The 22,407-nt window shown below is 41.0% G+C and overlaps 1 protein-coding gene across 9 annotated transcripts in view; it reads right to left on the bottom strand.

The window, feature by feature from the left end:
• FGGY (FGGY carbohydrate kinase domain containing) overlaps positions 1-22,407 on the bottom strand; it is a 448,924-nt gene that overhangs the window by 418,103 nt on the left and 8,414 nt on the right. For 4 of the 9 annotated variants that reach the window (XM_023187457.1, XM_031934004.1, XM_023187447.1 and 1 more), the window contains exon 2: positions 5,192-5,406. In XM_023187457.1, coding sequence (XP_023043225.1) covers positions 5,192-5,392 — 201 coding nt within the window. In that variant the 5' untranslated portion in view covers positions 5,393-5,406. Of the gene's footprint in view, positions 1-5,191; positions 5,407-8,346; positions 8,435-10,993; positions 11,219-11,581; positions 11,941-22,407 lie in introns of those variants that run through there. The other 5 variants (XM_023187462.1, XM_023187459.1, XR_002725457.1 and 2 more) reach the window with 5 other exon arrangements.

Genomic DNA, 22,407 nt, shown 5'->3' on the forward strand with positions numbered 1-22,407 from the left:
GAACATTCGTGATTCATGGGAGGTCAAAATATCAACATTAACAGGAATTTGGAAGATGTTAATTCCAATCCTCATGAATGACTTTGAGTGGCTCAAGACTTAAGTGGAGGAAATCACTGCAGATGTAGTGGAAATACCAAGCGAACTAGAATTAGAAGTGGACCCTGAAGATGAAATTGAATTGCTGTAATCTCATGATAAAATATGAACAGATGAGGGGTTGCTTCTTACGGATGAACAAAGGAAATGACTTCTTGAGATGGAATCATTCTGAAAAAGATGATATGAACAATGTTGAAATGACAACGATTTAGAATAGTACATAAACTTAGTTGATAAGGCTAAGGTCTGAGAGAACTGACTCCAATTTTGAAAGAAGTCCTGCCATGGATAAGATGCTATTAAACAACACTGCATGCTCCAGAGAAATCTTTTGTGAAAGAAAGAGTCAATCAGTGCAGCAAACCTTAATGTTGCCTTATTTTAAAAAATTACCACAACCACTTAACCTTCAGCAAACACCACCCTAATTAATCAGCGGCCATCAACATCAAAGTAAAACCCTCCACCAGGAAAAAGATAACAATTCACTGAAGGCTTCGATGATGATTAACACATTTTTTGGCAATTTTTAAAAATTAAATTATATACTTTTTTTAGACTAATGCTATTGCACACTTAATTGCAATATAATGTAAACATAACTTTTATACGCACTGAGAAACTCAAAAATTCATGTGAACTTTTTTACTGCAATATTTGCCTCATTATGGTGGTCTGGAACTGAACTTATCATTATGCCTGTAGTAGTGTGATAGTAAATGAAGGGTTGTAAGCAAAAGAGTAACATGACAAGTTAGCACTAGAGGAAAAATACCACTTCAAATGAAACAATAGAGAAAAGAAAAATGAGTATCAAGACATCAGTTAGGTTCTTAGAATAATATTCCATGTAAAATATAAAGGTATATGGTGCTAGAGATAGAGAGAATGCATAGGTTTGACCCACCTGAGTTCTGCTTTATCACAGACCACCTGGGTGACCTTGGGGAAATCACTTAACTCTCTGGCTCTCAGATTTTCAAATGGAAATGGAAATAATAACTCCTTCCCTACTTCACCCAGCAATGGCAATCAAATGCAAATGAAGATGCGTTGTAAACTATAATGGTTCTATGAATATAAGGTTAACCTTATTGCTCAACCCCACATGTGGCTACTCTTTCTTCTGTCCCCCTCCCCACAACCATTACTCATATAGACAGTACCAAGATAGAATAAAATGCTACTTTACTGGCTTCATATGTGTTGTTTATTTTTCTCATACAATTAAGCTGTTTCATCTTTAAAAGCAGCAGACTTCTTGTATACCTCTCCTCTATATGCTCCAATGTTTAGCAAAGAGCATAGCACATAGTAGGTGCTCAATAAATGTTTGCAGACTAAATGAAAGAATGATACTCAACAAACACCTGTTGGCTTAATGATTCCTCCAGTTTATCTTCTCTTTCTTCCTAATGGAAGTTTAATATGAATCATGCACTAATTTGAAATGTTCTCGCCTTTTTGGAATGGTTAAGATTTGTGGCTCCATAAAGGAACCTTTAAAATCATGGACTGTGTATCACCTCTATGACTCATAAGTTTCCATAAAACTTCCTCAGTGTGATGGGTATCAGCCCAATAAAACCTGCCAAATTCAGGGGATACGGGGAGGAAGACAAAGAGGAAGGTTTGGAGCCATCTCACCAGGGTTCTGGTCTTGTCTCTAATACTTGTTAGTTCCAGAGCCTCAATTTCCTCATATTTCAAATAAGAAGAATAGTTGTCCTTCCTGCCCCACAGTGACACTGAAACAAGATAAGCAATGCTACATTGGATTTTGTCTCTTTGTTTTTAGCTCTAAGTAACATTCATTCAACAGCCATTAATTGAGCACCTAATTTGTGCCAGGCAATGTGTTAGATACTGGAGACACAAAGATGAATCTCTCTAAGAGCTCAGCTTATAGTTTAAAAGGGGCTAAACAAGCCAACAAGTAAAATGCAAAGATAAGGAGTAGATAATGATCTGGGTGAAGATGGTGGGCTCTGGACAGTAGAAAAGGGCTTCTCACCATCTCTTTCCTCTGAGGTTGGTAAAAAAAAAAGGGCATAGACTGTCAGAAGTTACCAAGGAAGACACTCAGGAGACAGGAATGTTTAAGCTTACTTTATAAGGTGGGAGTTGGGCAGGGGAGGAAGGTAAGAGAAGAGTATTCCAGACAATGTAAAAACAGAGATATATCATTCATTTATGTACTCAACAAACATTACTTGAACACATTACAAGCAAAGAATTCTAGAGAAATACAGATAAACTAGATATAACCCCTGCTTAGCGGGCACACACTTCCCAGATGAGCAGGCAACCAGGTAAAGGCACTCATAATCCTGGGTAACCTCATGATGCCCCATGTGTAGAAAATCTGAAAACTTCAGGCTGCTTCTTATCAGTTCCAGGTGGGGTCATGTGGAGGGAGATATGACTGGAGAGAGATAAGGGACAGAGCACAAGAGCAGCAGCAGTGGCAGGGGCAGCGTCCCTTTCTTCTTCTTACTCAGGAGTCCTTAGGCTGCTTACTGAATGTCTTCAAGGCTCATTCTTTTTCCATCTTCAAAACAGAGAGATCAAAACTACCTTAAAAAGTAGTTGTCGTAAGGATAAAATGAAATGATGGGTAAAGCTCTTCAGTATAATACCTGGACCAGTGTGCCCAAGAACTGTTAGCTGTCTTTGTCATCATCATTGACACCACATTATCCTTACTGCTGCTTTAACTAAGAGGAAAATCATCTCAGGCAATGTGAATGACTTAAGGAAAAGGAAGTAGAACAACTGCTCTCGAGCTCTCAACTTCCCGGAGTCCATGAGGAAGAAAAGACAGACCAGGACATGTTTTATGCCACCCTTTGCCCTAGACCAGTGTTTCTCAAAGTCTTACATAGAAAGAACCCTAACCAGGAGAGTGAGTGAATATTCCTAAGAAGCGTCTCCCATCGTGGACTTTGACTTTTTAGTATTTTATCTTAGAAATTCATTATCCTCTATAATCTGCTCATTTCTGTCACCATCAGCACCACCATAGGAAACAACCAATACACGTTTCTAGGCAATGTTATGACATTCTGTGTGCATTAATTCATTTAATCTTCACAACAATCCTATGGAAGTAGGTACTAATATCATTTATTTTATAGATAAGGAAACTGAGGCAGGAAACATTAGGTAACTTGTCCAAGATCATAAACTAATAAACATTGTAAGTGGAATGTCAATCCAGAGAGTCTGGCTGCAGAATCTGTGCTCTGTCACAGGTCGCCTACCTCTCTCATTCCCATGGTGTTACTACCTAACATAAAAATGCTTCCTTCCTTAAGCCTCACACCAGCAATGATGTTCCACAGAGATGTAACATGCTTATCCCGGGGCTTCTGGCACATGCCCACATATCCATACTCCATGTGAGGAGAATTGCCTAAGACCCAAGAGCTTCATTCAGGTTTGCTATAGTGTTAACACCATTGCTAATGACAAATGCCCACAGTAGTTATGCAGCTAACAGGGCTCAAACAGATGATAAGTTGGCCACCACTGGGAGATGATTAAAAATCTACCATTAAACCAAGCTGTACTCAGAGTAGACCTTTTTTAAAGTAGCTTTTCAACAGGGGATTATATTTTCTTCTTGATAATTTCCTTAACGGCAAGCAAGGCTGTATGTTAAAAGAACAAAGAAGACCCAAGTGTAAAGAGTAGAAGATTCTTACCAGATTGGGGCTGAAAGGAGGGGAGAGGGGAGGAAAATTAAATGCGCAAACGAGAAGATGCATCCCTCTTTCATTCCTGTATAATGCTCTGGTACTGCCTACCCACTCCCTCCTCTCTCTGCCTTCTTCTCCGGGGCCACTAACAGCAGCCCAGAATTCATTAAAGTTTAAACAGACTGATCAATAGGGACAGAATGGTGAATTGCCCATCGGCAAATTACCAAGCACTTCATGAATATTTAAGGAACTAAACTAGGAACGGGGAAAGAAGGAATCCAGGACTTTATTTTTCCCTATGGAAAAAAAGACAAAAGGATCTCTGCCATGACTGATCACCAAGATATAAAATCAAACAGTCAAGTGAAACTTTAAAAACAAACAAGAATTGTGAAGCACTGCTTCCCTTCCCAAGCCAGCAGGCTGCATCCAATCCAAGGCCACTCAAGGTGAACATATGCCTGGCATCAATGGGAGACACTCTAGTCTGACTTCTTTGCTTTCTCAGAACACACCATGTTTTCATGCCACCATGCTTTTGCATATGCTATTCCCTCTGCCCAAAATGCAGTTCCTCTCATCCCCATTTGTCCACTTGGAAGGCAGGAGAGTCCACTGATTAAGAGTGCACCTTTGAGGCTAAGGTATAAAAAGGATACATTGGACTTTGGGGACTCGGAGGAAAGTGCTGTGGGGTGGTGAGGAATGAAAGACTACACACTGGGTACAGTGTCCACTGCTTGGGTGATGGGTGCACCAAAATCTCAGAAATCGCCACTAAAGAACTTAAGTAACCAAACACCACCTGTTCCCCAAAAACCCACAGAAATTTTTTTTAATTAAAAAAAAAAAAAAAAAAAGAGTGCACCTCTGGAGTCAGACTGCTTTGTTCTAGTCCAGCCTCTGCTACTTACTGTGTGAACCTGAGTAAGTTACCTAACTTTTCTGTGCCTACATTTCTCTCTCAATAAAATGGGGGTAGTGATAGTACTACCTTTATAGGGTCATGTGAAGACCCAACTACACAGTGCAAGTTAACACATTTTACACAGCCTTTGGCACACATTAAAGGCATGGTAAATGTTAGTAAGGTGATCAGTGAATTCTTCCACATGTGGTCACACCTCAAGCTGTCCTGTCTTCCCTGAGCCCCCTTCGGTTAGCTCTTTCCCTAGCTCCAGCTATAGTTACTTTGCTCCCAGCTCTTACCATATATTAGTGGTTTATCAGTCTCTGCCAGTAGACCGTGAGCTCCTGAAGGGCAAGGCCTATTTACCTCTGCATCTAAAGTTACCCCAACATAGTTTGTGGCACCAGATTGACACAGGACAAACACTCAGCAGGTAGGAACATGAACAAGGAGCGAACACCAGTTTTGCCCATACCTTTGTAACAACACAGCATGCAGCCCAGATGTCCTCAGAGGACTGCTCGTGGTGGTTGAACTGGGGCTCCCACTTCTTAATTGGCTGATCTGCAAAAGCCAACAGGACCCCACTCTGGTCCACCAGAGCTGCTCGGACACTGCCTGTTCCAACGTCCACACCCACGTAGTACCTCTCTGGTTTCTGTTCTCCACCAGACATTGCAGTTCCTCCACCTATAGTAAGCAAGCGTAAAAACCAAATGAAGACCAAGCAGATCTGCAAAGACAGTCACAAAACATCTCAAAAGTAGAAATAAAAGAGGTACCACTATCTAACTGGTAGCCATTTGTTATTTATTCATCCAACAAACATGTTTAGTGCTAACAGTATACTAATAAACATTGAGCTACATGGTGGGTGAACAGGACAGATATGGCCTCAGACATGGCATTTCCATTCTTGAAAGAGAGTCAGATATTAAGCATTTAAATATATAATTATTTAGGCAAAGCTATGATGAGTGCTATAAGGGCAAGTACAGAGTGGTAGGAGAACTTAGAATCTGGAGGCAATACAGATGAGTTTCTTCTCAGTGAATTTCAATCAACAAGGACAGAAGCCACGGTACTGAAAAGGAAGCTTGTCCTCCTAGTCAGTCATTCATTCAATAATTACCGACTGAGTACCTCTTATGTGCAAGCACTGTGAAAAGTGCGTATGTCCCCTCTACTCCTCACTATGACTCTAGAAGGTAAGGCTATTTACATTTCTATGTTACAGGTGGTCAAGGTGAGACTCCAAGAGATAAGTAACTTTTTGCTTAATGCTAGCTAGGTCTATGCATAAATTCAAACAGTAAATGTACATTATTATAATGTACACTACACTGTATATACTACACTGATTAAGAAGCAAGTCTATGAGAAGTTAAGGAATTTAATCAGCTTCATTCAGGGGCAGTCTGGACCTAAAGTCCCACATTTGTGCAATCCCAAGTCTCATGCTCTTTCTTTTGTTTCTTAAAAGCTTTCAGTATAGGTTTGAAGAAGAGGCAAATATATTGCAGCTGTGTCATGAAGTGACTGGGAGTTGGGAAGGAACCCTGAGGAGACAAGATCAGGAATTAATTAGACAATCTGTTTTCCTTACAGACCCCTTGCGAGTTACAAGGAAATCTGACCAGAGAACACTCAGGAATTCCTTGGCCTTCGTGGCTGCTCTAAGTCCCTTTGGTCAGATTAGCCCGCATGACATGGAATCTCATAGAGGCTTTTATTTTCCAGATTGGGCTTTGAAAGAATAAGAACAAGCCCCCAAGACAACTGAGTAGGTGAATGCCTTACAACTCTCCAGGTGAGCTCAAGGTAGTCTCACCGCCCTGAGTCTAATTTCAACCTGGGCAACCTTCTGTACGCTTCAACTTCAGAAAGAAAATGTTTCCCTAGCCAAGTCAAAAGTGGAGATTCTAAAAGAAAATCAACCAGCAGATGTTCAGTATACTGTTTCCTAGATATTTATTCCAGTAAACAACAAATGAAACAATAAAAACAACCCATTAAAAGTAACTGTTTCTGTCTTAATCGCAATGATTCCCCAACTGAATTGTAACCCTTTTGGTTTTGTGGCTCATGAGCAGGTGAAAAATAAAATGGAGAAGCTACAGTAATAACATTTGCTCCGTTCATCACAGCTTCCTCAGACCCACACTGGTGTGTAACCTCAACTTCTCTCCCTCACTTACATTCCCCTTGGGGACCTCCATATGACCATTAGCACCGGTTTTCAAATCATTCATTCCTTCATTCATTTAACAGTGATACCTTTTCTTCGAGCAATTATTTGAAGAAAACAAAACAGATAAAAACAGAGCTGCTCTGAAGCAAAGGTCACCCTTGCCCCACCCTCCAGCCCTTCTCCCCAGCAGTCCCTCTGTTAGGTTTTCTCTCAGGACAACTGAAAACCACCAGCTTTGAGCTGTGATAGCCCAGGGCCTCAGCACGGCATCTCACGCCCTCCATGGGCTCCCTCTGCCTGCCATCCAGCCCTGCCTAATACAGTCCTGCTCATTCTCACTCCAGGCTACAGACATCCTCAAACTCCTCATAGGCTCTCAATTGCCCCCAACTGCTACAGGCCTCCCCGATCCTTTGCTCATCCCTTTCTAATTCTCTCCTTTCCTTGTCTGCCCAGTGACCCCGGAATTATATTTTAAGACCCAGGTCAGCCATCACCTCTCCTTGGAAAAGGCTTCCTTCCCTTTCTCCCCTTGCATACATACAAAGGATGCCAACATGGTATCATGTCCCTGCTTTCTTTTAAAACTTACCACTCTGGAATCACAATTTTATTTTTCTTTCCATGTCTGTCTTCCCAACTGAATCTGAAAAAAATGAACTCATCAATTTCTGCATCCCAAGCTCCTTACACAGTGTCTGGCACATAATAGGTTTTCAGTAAATGTTTACTGAATGAACAACTGCATCAGTGAATCAACAGAAATAAGGATGAGCAGGTCCATGCCTTAATAGTTTGAATTTCTAAGTTTGTACTTATATGTGCTAGTGTTTTGCCTTATTTTAATCTCTTATGACTCATTCTTCTAGTTCACAAATACTTACTATATGTGACAACCACATTTTATTCATTCTACGGCACTCATTTTTCCATATTTAGCTTCTCTAAAATCAGTGCGAACCTTACAATCAATGGTATGTTATAATTAATTGGTATCTTTTCCTTTCCTACTTCATGGTATACGAAATAATGGTGCATCTTGCAATCGGTGACATCTGAGACTCAGAAGAAATGCAGAAGACAGTAACACCAGAAAGCCTGCTGAGGATACACTGATTGACAAAACAGGGGCAATGCCTTCGCTGAGTGTCCTCAATTTTATTACCTGCAAACAGGAAGAAGATTGAAGCTAGCCACTCTACCTTCCCTCTCTACCAACCTCTCACAGCTGCTTACTTTACTTGGAATCCCCTCTCTTGGCTTCCCACTGTCTCTACTGCAAAGGCCCCCAGGGGTGCTGCTCCTTAACACTGATCCTAGCATGCTAACAACTCCTTGCCCTTGGCTAGACCTTTGCAAGACTACTATAAACACTTAGGAAGAAACAAAGAAATAAATAGGAAATGAAAAATCTGTGCAACACCCTGGCTTACACAGACCTGGCCAGCCAGCATCCAGGCTTGTATCTACTCCAGCCAGCTCCGACGACAACAGAGATTCCCCATGGGGCTGGCCCAGGTGCTCAGGCTTGGGTTCCTCACTTTTGACTCCCTCTCTGATGAAGAGAGTAATACGAGAAAATACATCATCTTACCACCCTACCCACATCCTGATTCCTTTCCAGTAAAATGCAAAGAGGCAGATTTCCACTCTACACTTGGCCCTGGACTTACTCCAGTTCTGGTTTCTGGAAGGATCCCACCCTTCGCAAGAGCCCCCTTCACATGGAGAATGGAGGTGTATGATTACAGTTAATTCTAGCTGCCGCCTGTGTCACAGCTATAAGCCCAGTGCCTGGCATACAGCAGGAGCTCAGTAAGTCCTTGTAAATCAGTGAATGGGTGTCTTTAAAATTCATCACTGGGGAAATAAAAAAAAAAGATACCATGTTTACCATGTATCTGACATTCTGCTAAGCAGCTTGATTACAATGCCTGACCACAATTCTTGAAGACAATAACTATGATCACTCCCATTTTACTGATGAGGAAAATGAGTCCTAGACAGGTAAAGTAACTTGCTCCAGTATGTCACATTACTAGGCAGTAATACAATGGATAGTAATCCATTCCCTCTGGTTCCATCAGCCCTAATCTTTCTCAGGATGCTCCACTGCCTCCTGCTATTCCTCTATTTACTAAATGCCCATTTGTCAAGGACTCTGCTAGGGGCCTCTGCCTATTGTGCCTAAGGTAGGCTGACTCAGAACCCAGGCTATTCATCTTCAGAGACTGACCCTTCCACAATACCAGGTGGCCTGCTTCCAGCAAACTATGGATTTCTATAACACATTATCAAGGCACCATGCAAGAAAGAGTCAAACTGTCCCAGCGTCATTCACACACATCACCCAGTTCATGTTTTCCTATGAAATAGATCCTACTTAAATATTTCGGGTTCACCACTTTTCCCATTAATAGTTCTAACTGATCTCTATGATTATTTCCATACCTGGAACCTGAAAGCAGGGACGTTCAAGCCCTTGGGCAGCTTCCCTGAAATTTGACCTGTGAGCTGCAGCAGAGGACTTCCTGCATCACAGGTCCCCTGATCTTCCCCCTCTATGCCCTTTGTTCCTGGGTCACGAATATGATCTGCTGCATCCTGGACCCCTCATCTTATGCAACCAATACCACTTAGCCTCAAAAAGTAAAGTAACTGCAAAGTGGAAAACATTATTCCTTTTTCTAGTTTGTAAAGAAAAAAGGATAAGGATCCTCATCGTGTCACTCATTCCCACACAATGTTAATCTCATTCACTGAAACCCAATCAGTTTGGTAAACCTATCACCACTTTATTATACCTCAGCAGGGTGGAATAATTTGCCCAAAGTGACACAAACAGTAAATGGCATCAGGATTTGAACCACAGTTTCTTACGGCAAGTTTAGGGCTCCTTCCACAACATCCAACTAAAAATGAAAGCCAAACCCTTTGATTACTTCTTCAATAAGAACAACAAATGCAGCAAGAAATACCTATTGAGCTCTGAGCTGTAGATCACCATGTGACTCTATGATTTCATTTAATCCTTATAGCAACCCTGTGAGGTAGGCAGTATGAACCCCATTTCCCAACTAAGGAAAGTGACATTCTCAGACAGGAAGCTGTTTAAAGTTGCATGGCACAGAAGCAGAGGGGCTGGGGTTTGAGGCTAAGTCAGTGTGACTCCAAAGCCCGCATTATGAATGGTGAGAGTCGGAACTGGGGTTTCATTTCATTCTTTTTAGGCAAAGATAAATACTCTGAAAAGAAAAACAGCTGTTAGGGATATGGGGAGGGTGGTCAGGCGGAACGAAATGAGGGCATGGACTGTGGACAGCCAAGAGAAAGAAAAATAACAGAAATTCAAGCTGTGCTGCGCGCAAGTCCTGGGACATATCTAAACTTCTCAGTCTACAAGACATTTCAAAGCACAGAAACAGCCTCCTGTCCAAGTCCCCAGCATGGACAGGACTGACTTTTAGCCCCTATTTATGATCAAAAGACTGTTCTGTATAAATATTTATACAGTTCATTAAATAATAGCCTGTATAAATATCGTTAGAAATGTGCCACAGGAAACCACAGACTTTGTGGCTGATTCTTCAACAAACGTGCAAACTGCTCAAATGCAGTGTGAAAAAAGGAAAAGGGGACCTGGAAATAGAGGGCTGTCCTTTGCAAACGGATTTTAGCAATCCTAAGAAGGGGGTACAAGCTACAAATATTCAGCCAAAAACCGATCATGTGGGGATTGTTCTTTTATACTTTCCTCCTTCTTTCCCTCTGAAGCATCTACAGCATTAAGATTGCTGCCTAGGATGACAATCTCCCAGGAGTGAATGAGCTTACCCTATTTCTTTTTCTTTTTTTTTTTTTTTATTTATTTTTTTATTATACTTTAAGTTCTAGGGTACATGTGCATAACGTGCAGGTTACATATGTATACATGTGCCATGTTGGTGTGCTGCACCCATCAACTCGTCAGCACCCATCAATTCATCATTTATATCAGGTATAACTCCCCAATGCAATCCCTCCCCCCTCCCCCCTCCCCATGATAGGCCCCAGTGTGTGATGTTCCCCTTCCCGAGTCCAGCTTACCCTATTTCTTAAGGGGCCACTCCTCCAGGATCTATTTGGTGACAGTCCACAGAAGCAGTGTCCCAGAAATCTGGGAACGAATTCAGTATCCTCTTTCAACTTTGATCTTTGGACTTTGCTGGGAGTTGATGTACACAAGTCCTGTGCAATTTATTTAGTTAGTTATACTGCAATGAGGGATTTGCTAAGATTGGGAAGGAAAAACATGAACAATGAGTTTAGCTTGCCCACCTCAGTCTTCTTAACAGAAAGGACTGAATACCACTTTCAACAATTCTCTTAAGACAGTGGGAAAATTGGAAATGCGAAGGAAAGAGATGATCTGGCAAAAATGTTGGTTCTCTGGGCTCTACCAACAATACCCAGGAAGAAAAAGAACAGGTTGCCAACCAAAACTTTACCTCTAAACATGAAAATTTCTTAGGGCCTCCTCTTCGGTTCTTTTTCAGCCTTTCACTCTAAGGGGAGCCATTTCTAAAAGTTTTAAGGTTGCCAAGACTGGCTCAAAAGAAACCCAAACACTTCCATGGTTCCCCAAACTTTTAGAGTCTGTAGCGATGGCCCAACACATTTTTCATCTAGACATACCTGTGGCTTGGCGTAGTCTGTAAAAAGGAGTATAAGCATATTTTCAGTCAAGTGCTCATTTTGTGGCATCCGAAGGAAGGAAGGGAGTAAGCAGGGAATCCATTCCCTGAATACTAAGAAGCTGAACCAGGCCCTTATCTAGCTCCTAGAAGAGCACAACAACCTTTCATTCATCACTGATGTCTAACACTACCTTAAAAAGGACCTGGCTTGTTGCAGATCAAATAAACTTCAAAAGAATCTGAGGAAAAGGAAGAAGGGGAAAGGAAAGTGTGGTGGGAATAGGGAAATAAGGGAAATGAGGGAAGGAGAGAAGAAAAGAGAAGGGAGGATGGGCAAGGAGGAAACTGAACTGGCAGTAAGGGGAAGCCTGAGTGATTCACAGATAAGAAACTAAGAAATCCCTTGATTGATGGGAGGAGGGAAGAAGAAAAAAAAAAGCAGACATATACCTTGGCTAACAAATGACATCTACTAAATTCTTCCTGCCCCAGAAAAGTCTATTAACATAACGCAGAGAAGGAACAGATTATGAAAATGTCAGTTCTAAGAGACCCAGATGTAAATCCAAATAAACAAAACACAAACCAACAAACCCTTTCTCTATTCTGAGGGTCAGCCACTCACACCTGGAATGTTTCCTGTCACCAACTGGAAAGACCTCAAGACCCCCAGCACGAAGAGGTTCACATGTGGGACCCATGACATGTAGGATCCTGGAGCCAGCTGGCTAACAGGCTCTGAAGATCCCAGACATCATAGAACATGAGAAAACAACATCACACACATAGTCTCTGGGCCCAGAAGTTCTCAAAAGAAGCTCCAACAAGGAGTGCAGAAGTCATCCTACTAAGCAATGCAAGACTGTGTCTTGACAACTGAGGACATAAGCTGGGTCTATCTTATCCACCTCTGTATCCCCAGTGCGTACATACACAAATAAATTCAGTATGTAGTAGGTACTCAATAAGGAGCTGATGAATGGAATAACAAATAGTCACTGCATTTGGGAGAAATGAAGGCAATTCTTCTCCACAACACTAAAAAAGAAATCTTCAATATCAGGGTCACCATATTCAATTCAGAATAGGAAACCTGATGCTTGTCCCATCTATGTCTACCACTGACTCACTTGGGGCAAGTCTCTTCACTGATGTCTCTCTTCACAGGTATAAGACTCATGAATTCTATACAACTACTCCAAGGGGTTGTTGTGAAGATTAAAGGAAATAATGAGCACAGAGAGCCCTTTAAAAGGCAATTCCTTTATAACAAGAATCAATGGTACTGGGAGGCACAGAAGGAAAATTTGGGCGTAATAGTAAAGCATCACCAAAGACACTCTACAGCCTTCTTACTCAAAGTGTGAGCCTCAAATCAACCTTCACTTCCAACACTGAATGACCTCCTGAAAACCACATCTTTTTGAAATAACGTTTTATTAGGCTGGATGCGGTGGCTCACGCCTGTAATCCCAGCACTTTCGGAGGCCGAGGCGGGCGGATCATGAGGTCAGGAGATCGAGACAGTCCTGGCTAACATGGTGAAACCCTGTCTCTACCAAAAATACAAAAAATTAGCTGGGCGCGGTGGCGGGCACCCGTAGTCCCAGCTACTCAGGAGGCTGAGGCAGGAGAATGGCATGAACCCAGGAGGTGGAGCTTGCAGTGAGCCGAGAGTGCGCCACTGCACTCCAGCCTGAGCAACAGAGCAAGACTTCGTCTCAAAAAAATATATATATATATATGTATTTTTTTTTCCATAGGTTTTTGGGGAACAAGTGGTGTTTGGTTACAAGAGTAAGTTCTTTAGTGGTGATATGTGAGATCTGGGTGCACTCCTCACCCAAGCAGTATAAAATGAACTTTGTAGTCTTTTATCCCTCACTTCCTTCCTACTCTTTCCCACTGAGTCCCCAGTGTCCATTGTGTCATTTTTACGCCTTTGCATCCTCATAGCTTAGCTCCCACTTATGAGTGTGAACATACAATGTTTGGTTTTCCATTCCTAAGTTACTTCACTTAGAATAATAGTCTCCAATCCTATCCAGGTTGCTGAGAATGCCATTAATTCATTCCTTTTTATGGCTGAGTAGTATTCCATCATGTGTGTGTGTGTGTGTGTGTGTGTGTGTGTGTGTGTGTGTGTATCATAGTTTCTTTACTCATTGATTGATGGGCATTTGGGTTGTTTTCACATTTTTGCAATTGCTGACACCCACATCTTTTAATATGTGTTATCTATACCTAGTCATTCTCGCCACATCTAACAAGCTTGATTTCCAGCAAACAAACAAATATTAAGTGCTTTCATTATGCCAGGATGCTAGGAATAAGAGGCTGAAAAATACATTATCTCTAATTTTAACAAACTGACAGTCTAATGTTACTGTCTGAATGCTTGTGTCCTTCAAAAATGTATGTGTTGAAACCTAACCCCTAAGGTGATGGTATTAAAAAGTGAGACCTTTGGGAGACGATGAGGTCATGAGAAAGGAACCCTCATGAACAGGATTAGTGTCCTCATAAAAGAGGCCCAAGGAAGACTCTTGCCCCTTCTACCGTGTGAGGACACAGCAACAAGTCAGCAGTCTGCAACCCAGAAGACAGTCCTCACCAGATACCAAATCTGCCGCTGCCTTGATCTTAAACTTCCCAGTCTCCAGAACTGTAATAAATGTTGCAAATTAGCCACTACTTTTGTGGTATTTTTTCGTAGCAGCCTGAATATACTAAGATTAATGTAAAGACCTGAATTTTGAAAATCAAATGGTGATGACTCAAGTTATTCCTCATTTATATACCTCAAGCAAAACCTAATGCACCTAGTAAAACTGCATATAGTGGTAAAGTGGCTTCATGCTGCCACCAGAATTCTGTTCATCCATACTTTAGGAATGAGGCATCCCATACCAACTCCACCTTTTTCCGTAGAATGAAGAGAAGTTAGTGAGTTAATGGAGGTACCAGTTTACTGCTTTCATTACTGTTCCAACAGTTCTGACCAACGAGGTCAGAAACTCAGTATTTTTCAGGGTTTTGGGAATCCTTATGCTCTTTACTGAGCCCATTTTTAAAGACTAACAAGAGGTGATTGGAAGAGGGACATGGTATCAAATCAGAAAGACAGTAGAAAAGTTGGCTATCTTTTTAAATTTAAAGTTGGATTCCAAAAGGCAGAAAAGACAGAACCTACCAAATCCCCATGTATGCCTCACAATGTGGCAGCCACAAGAATCCAAACTGAGCCAGTTTTGGATGGTGAACCGTCTTCAATGGTGGCCAGAAACCATCACCTTCCAAGAGTCACACAGGTAATGCCCAACAGCAGTCACAAGGGAAACGTAAAATCCAAACTTGGCTGAAGCCAAATGCACAGAACAAGTCCTAAAGATATCATGGGTGAAAAATCTGACTCATCAAATGACGTCCCCAAACTCCACCAACAAACATCCCCTTAAAGAAATGAAACTTCAGATCTCCCATACCATCTTTCATAAAACCCTGCTTACTCCCTCCCAAGGGTTCTGTTCAACCTTGTGTTCCAATAAAGCACATTTACTTCTTTATAATGCCTTCCTGTGTTGCTGTACCAAGCCATTCCCTTTACAGAGAAAAGGAGAGGAGAACCCACATTTATAACACCTACCAAAATATATGTTGTTTCTCCCATCTACATGAGGAAACTGAAATGCTAAAAGAGTCAATTCCTGTTGATGGTCACAAAGCCCATAGAGGGACAAAGCCATATTAAATTTCAGGTTTGCCAAAAGCAATTGCAAAAAATGCCAAAATTGACAGATGGGATCTAATTAAACTAAAGAGTTTCTGCAGAGCAAAAGAAACTATCAGCAGAGTGAACAGGCAACCTACAGAACAGGAGAAAATTTTTGCAATCTACCCATCTGACAAAGAACTAATATCCAGAAGTCACAAGGAACTTAAACAAATTTGCAAGACAAAAACAAACAATCCCATCAAAAAGTGGGCAAAGGATATAAACAGACACTTCTCAAAAGAAGACCATTTATGCAGCCAACGAACATATTTTTAAAAGCTCAACATCACTGATGATTAGAGAAATGCAAATCAAAAACACGATGAGATACTATCTCATGCCAGTCAGAGTGGTGATTATTAAAAAGTCAAGAAACAATAGATGCTGGTGAGGCTGTGGAGAAACAGGAATGCTTTTACACTGTTAGTGGGAATACGAATTAGTTCAACCATTGTGGAAGACAGTATGGCGATTCCTCAAGGATCTGAAACCAGAAATACCACTTGACCCAACAATCCCATTACTGGGTATATACCCAAAAGAATATAAATTATTCTACTATAAAGACACATGCACATGTATGTTTATTGCAGAACTGTTTACAATAGCAAAGTCATAGAACCAAAACAAATACCTATCAATGATAGACTGGATAAAGAAAATGTGGTACATATATACCATGGAATACTATGCAGCCACAAAAAGGAATGAGATCATGTCCTTCACAGGGACATGAATGAAGCTGGAAGCCATCATCCTCAGCAAAGTAACACAGGAACAGAAAACCAAACACTGCATGTTCTCACTCATAAGTGAGAGCTGAACAATGAGATCACATGGACACAGGGTGGGGAACAACACACAATAGGGCCTTTTGGGGGTGGGGGGATGAGGGGAGGGAACTTAGAGGACCGGTCAATAGGTACAGCAAATCACTATGGCACATGTATACCTATGTAACAAACCTGCAGGTTCTGCACATGTATCCTGGAACTTAAAGTACAATATTGAAAAAACAAGAATCTTTAAAAAAAAAAAAAAAAAAGTTCAGGTTTGTTATCAGCCAGAGCTGAACTCTTTCTACCATCCCTGAAATGACTTGGCTTTCCACACTAACCAAGCTGTCTGTGTCCTGGGCATACACAGAATGAAGTTTCAAATCTGTTTATCCTGTAAAGCCTTCTCAGATGATCATTAGAAATGTCTTCTCCATGATCCAGTTAATACAGACTACCTGATGTCACGATAAATCCTACTGCGGAAAACATTAGATATTAACTGAAAATGCTCTGCCCCCTACCTTCCTTGTATGAGTACAATGCATTGTAATGTAGTAGTCAGTGGAATTACTGGGTTGTGGAGAAGAGGATTATGAATATATAAAATAGTCAAACATCTTTTAAAATAAAAAGACTATAAAAAAATTTTCTTCCTCTGCAGAGTTCTAGCAGCATTATGAGCAAGCCTTCTACGTGGCTTGTGGCTGAAGCACCATGCTCCTCTTTGGAGCAGTCTCCCTCCCAAGCAAGGGGACCCCATTTAAATAGGAACACACACTGAGGAGAGAAGGACGATGGAGAGAGGGTCCACCCAACAAGTGGATCAACAGAGTCAGTCCATCTTCTACAAACCCAATGGACACCCCAAGTTCCCTAAATGCAGACATTTAAATGTGATAGTGTCTTATTCCTGTGCCAGGACCCTGGAGACAGAAAGGGAGATAGCGGTGGGGAGGTGGGGGGGACTCATTTCCTAATTCTAAATGCAGAATTATTTCATTTTAATCCCTAATATGCCAATTACAAAACTAGGCCCATAATGCCCATAATGGGGAAATGATACGCAAATTTAGTGATTTCTTCTTACATAGATTCTTCCTTTTGAAATGTGAATTCCTGACCTCTCTTTGAGTTCTGAATAATTTAAACATATACATACAGTTTCTCCCCTCATTGCTTTCTTCTTCAAGAGGTTTCTGTTGATTTGCTGACATAATTAACTATGAAATGATTTTCTACAGAACCAGACTCTCAAAGCAATGCTATTATCATTAGCATATTGGCCGAAATCCACAGTTTTTCCCAGAAAGTCACTCAAATTAAAACAACAAAAGAACCCACCAATGTTACTGACTGCTGTAAGATCTCAGCAAATTCAAGAGGAACTGAGGACAGTATCAGGTAAAGCAACAAAATCCATTCTCCTTGTGATCATGCAAAATTTCCTCCTCAGAGACAATGCCAAGCCACAGATGGGATGAAGTCTTTGGCCCCTTCTTACGTTTACCTGTTTATGAAGACTGGTCTGGTAGCTTTTTTTTTTTTCTCACACTGTCACCCATGCTGGAGTGCAGTAGTGCAAGCTCCACTCACTGTAGCCTCTGCCTCTCGGGTTTCAAGCAATTCTCTTGCCTCAGACTCCCAATTAGCTGGGATTGCAGGCACATACCACCACACCCAGCTAATTTGTTTTTGTATTTTTAGTAGAGACAGGGTTTTGCCATGTTGCCCAGAATGGTCTCGAACTCCTGGCCTTAAGTGATCTGCCCATCGTGGCCTTCCAAAGTGCTGGGATTACAGACATGAGTCACCATGCTTGGCCCTGGTCTTGTAGCTTTAAGGCCAAAGATGAAAGGCCTAAAGAATGAATTATTTGAAGATTAAACATTAGACTTGACCATTCCACAAACATGTCTCTGTCAAAAGTACCACTAGCTAAAGTACAAGCTTAAACAGCACCAATGCTTCTTCTGCCCGAAATAAAGCCCAGTATCTTTATTTGCCCCACAAGGACCTCTAAGCTCAGGGCCCTGCCTGCCTCTCTTACCTTAGCTCCCGGCCTCTCTCCCTAACCTCAACCTTCATACATCAGTGCTACAAAACTACTAGAAACTATTCGAAGGAAGGCTTGGTGCTTTTATTCATACTGTTCCCTCTACCTATAATGCAAAGAATACAAACTTACAGTTCACAGAAAAATAAATACATAGGAATCTTTCAACTCACAAACAGTGTAGGAATATAAATCAAAACAACACTAAGATCTAATTTTACATCTAACAAATAGGAAATTGAAAATTTTGATAATATCCACTTGGCAAAAGTGTGGAGAAACAGGCAGTTTCATACACTTTTCGTAGAAAAGTGATTCCACCTCTGATAGAATAATTTAGTATTATCTGTCCACTTTTAAAATCAAGTCTTTTACCCAACAGTTTAACTTCTAAGAATTTATCATCTAAGAATTTATGCACTGGCTCACCAAAAAGATACACAAAAACATCCACCACAACCTTTTTATGTAAATGCAAGAACATATCCACGAACACCCTAGAAGGAAATTAAATGATTATTAATAGGGGACTTTCCAAAATTGATACATCAGTGGTTGTTAAAAAGCATGAGAAAAAAAGAAAGCTGCTAATTATATATTACTAACTAAAAAAGCAAGTTCTTAGATGGTACAGTATGACCCCACTGGTATTATTTTTTAAAAAAGAATAGAGCAAAAGCTCTATTTTCTTCATGCAATACAGTGGTTCTCAAAGTTTTATTTTCTCAAATTTTAACAGGGCCATTGGTGGTCTCTAGAAGAGCAGCAGCATTAGTATCACCAGGGAACTTGGTAGAAATTCAAAGTCAGGCCCCCTTCCAGCTCCAATGACTCAGAAACACTGCAGTGGGCTTCAGCAGTCTGTGCTTTAAAAAGGCCTCCAGGTGATCCTGATGGATGCTAGAGTTTGAGAACCACTGTACTGTATAAAGACCTATCATAAAAGATTTCAGGAAAGACACACAAAACCTGCTTACTGCAATGACATCCAGCAAAAAGAAATACAGTGGAGGTTTCGAGGCCATTTACCTTTCCCTCTCTGGGCTGTCGGAATGTTCTCAATGAGCAGCCATTACAGGAGTAGGAAGGAAGACCTTCTCTGTATTGAGCTGAACTGTGCTTTGTATAGCTTCTACCCTCTAGTCCTAATTTTTATCCCAAAGGATCATCCAAACTGCCTTTTTCACCCTTATACATGGGCTACCCTTTCAAATGTTTTAAGATGACTCTCATGACCTCCTATAGGGTCTTCTTTTCTCCATGCTATACATTTGCAGTTCCTGTAACTTTCCGCCATGACATGCAGAAAAGAGAAGCAGCAGCATTAAGAGAAATAAAAGAAAAAGAGAAGCAGCAGCATTAAAAGGCACTAACCATATTTAATTAGAATGATCTTCAGTTACCCATGTTTCCACATGACACTGCATGGAGATGAGATAAGCTGGGCTAGCTGCACATGGTAAGCACATGGCAAGTCTTCCTTTTCCCTCTACCTTTCTGGAGGCCCCCTGGATACAACACATGCTGGGACATATCACTGGCCCATCCAGCCCAGCATCCAAACTCTGACAAGGATAAGTTGTTCTTGATAGTAACAAACTATCTATGACACTAACATAAAAAATAATCTGCTCTTTAAGGGAGAAGGCAAAGGGAGCTGGGGCATCTTCACAAACTGTCTTTGAAGGGGAACTCTGAGGTAATCCTTGTCAAATACACTATTCTTCCCTTAAGGGTTCACTAGAATTAGTGTTATTTGTGTTTTATCAATATGTACCTTCACATGAATCCAAATGTTTCTTAGACATACTTATATTTTGAGCCAACCCTCATCTTACATCAATAAATTTCTTATGAACATTTACTCTGTGCAAGATGTGATGCCAGTGACTTATTAGATGGCCTTGCTAATCTTTTCTGCAACTTTTAGATGGGAAACCAAGGTTCTGAGCAGTTAGGTCACCTGCCAGGGTCAAAGAGTCAGTGAATAACAGAGAAGGATTTCAACCCTATGTTCTTTCTACTATGTTACATGACAGTTTTTAAAAGATACTGAAAATAGCCTTATTCAAATGTCAAAGCTGCTACATAATTCTTCAATCCCAACATTTGGTTAACTAGATTGAGTTTGATCTAAGTCACTCTTTATTTATTTATTTATTTATTTATTTATTTATTTACTTTTGAGACAGGGTCTCACTCTACCACCCAGGCTGGAGTGCAGTGATGCAATTATATAGCTCACTGTAGCCTCAGCCTCCTGGGATCAAGCGATTCTCCCACCTCAGCCTCACGGGTAGCTGGGAGTACAGGTATGCACCATCATGACACAATAATTTTAAATTTTTTATAGAAACGGGGTTTTGCCATGTTGACCAGGCTCGTCTCGAATTCCTGGGCTCAAGCTATCCTTCCACCTTGGCCTCCCAAAGTTCTGAGATTACAGGCATGAGCCACCAGGCTTGGCCTCATTCTTCATTTTAAAGACTTTTGTCTTCTTCTCAATTTTTGTCTTGCAATATCCAGTCAGTAACCGAGTCCTTTCTTAATCTCTCTCCCATAGCCTGTTCAGCAGAATCCAAGCTACTCAGCTCTCCAGCCTAGTCTGCAAAGGATTTCAGTGTAGCTCAGCCCCAAATCTAGATGGTTAAGGGACTGGTAATATATTTAGCCTGAACAATTTTTATTTGGTTTTCCTATCCTTCCTAAGCCCACTCTATACACGTCACTGTATATTCCTCCCCAACTACATATCCATTCTCCAGCTTCTCTCCCCGCTATCTGTCCTGGGGACAATAGTCTGGATCTCCAAGACTCTCTAATCCTCTGTCTTTTAGTTGGGTTTGAGCAATGGAGAGCTCTAGCTGAAGCCTCAAAGGAAGGAGGAGAGTAAGGTCAGGCCTCCTTTCCCATAGAGTTGGCCCGGGCCAGCTGCTTCTCTTGGGCCAAAATAACTCTCCAGGCAGCCTTCTCCACACGATTTCTCCTTTTGGGTTCTGGTAACCAGTCCTTCCCTCACCCTTTTGGGTCTAAGGATGTAACAGTCTTCTTGTTCAGGCATTCAGGCTGCCCTCACTTTACTCAATAGTTCTTTTATTGAAAATTATCCTAATTTAGGTATATCTTATGTTTTTCCCTCTGATATACTTCCTTCACCATGCTCTTAGCACCCTGAAGTGGTAAAAGTTCCCCTTTATTACTGGTACCCGAGTACCTCAAAAATCCCTTCCTCATATCTTTAAATAGTCCTTTCTTTACATTTTCCTCAAAAATTCTAGTTGAATGCTTCCAATTTCAGCCAAGATGCAGTAACAGGAATCATATTTACCTCCCAGCTTAAAACAATGGGGGAAAAAATAGAAAATGAAGATTCTCAAGACACTGGACATGAGGCAACAGAGTAATAACACAGAGATGGGAAAAAATGAAATAAGTCCTTCAATGGTTCAAGTTTAATGCCTGGGAAATGTCTGCAGATGGTGGCACAAGAAGGACAAACACAGGCCAAGCCCAGCAGTCTCCCTGAGTTGAGGAGACAGCGCTGAAAGTCTGTGGCGAACAAAAAGGCTAGAATCTTGGGCAAGAGAGGAGAGAGCTGCAGAGAAGAATTCCAGAGAATTGCAAAGGTACTCCCCAAGCATTCAGGAGAGTACTAATCATCCATACTAATGCATCCATATGTGAAAACAATCTGAGGCAGAAGCACCAAAAAGGATTAGAGTGAACAAATCAGTGGGCTTCACATAAGGTCAGGAAGAGTTCTATTCCTAACAGCCAGAGTAGAAAGCCCCATAACTCACAGGGAATTGGGTAGAGTATAAATTCTACCAAACATTTAAAGAATTAATACAAGTCTTCTTGAACTCTTACAAAAAATTAAAGAGGAAGGAATACTTCCAAACTCATTTTATGAGGCCAGCATTACCATTACCCTTAAACTAAAGCTAGACAAAGACATTATGAGAAAAGATAATTACAGGCCAATATCCACAATGAACACAGATGCAAAAATCCCCAATAAAATACTAGCAAACCAAATTCAACAGCACATTAAAAAGATCATTCACCATAATCAAGTAAGTAACTATCCTTGTAATGCAAGGATGACTCAACATATGGAAATCAATAAATGTGATACACTACACTCACAGAACAAAGGATAAAAATGCTATATCTCAATAGATTCTGCAAAAACATTTGACAAAATTCAACATACT

The sequence above is a fragment of the Piliocolobus tephrosceles genome, chromosome 1 (assembly GCF_002776525.5).
Source record: "Piliocolobus tephrosceles isolate RC106 chromosome 1, ASM277652v3, whole genome shotgun sequence".
NCBI classification, from domain to species: domain Eukaryota; kingdom Metazoa; phylum Chordata; class Mammalia; order Primates; family Cercopithecidae; genus Piliocolobus; species Piliocolobus tephrosceles.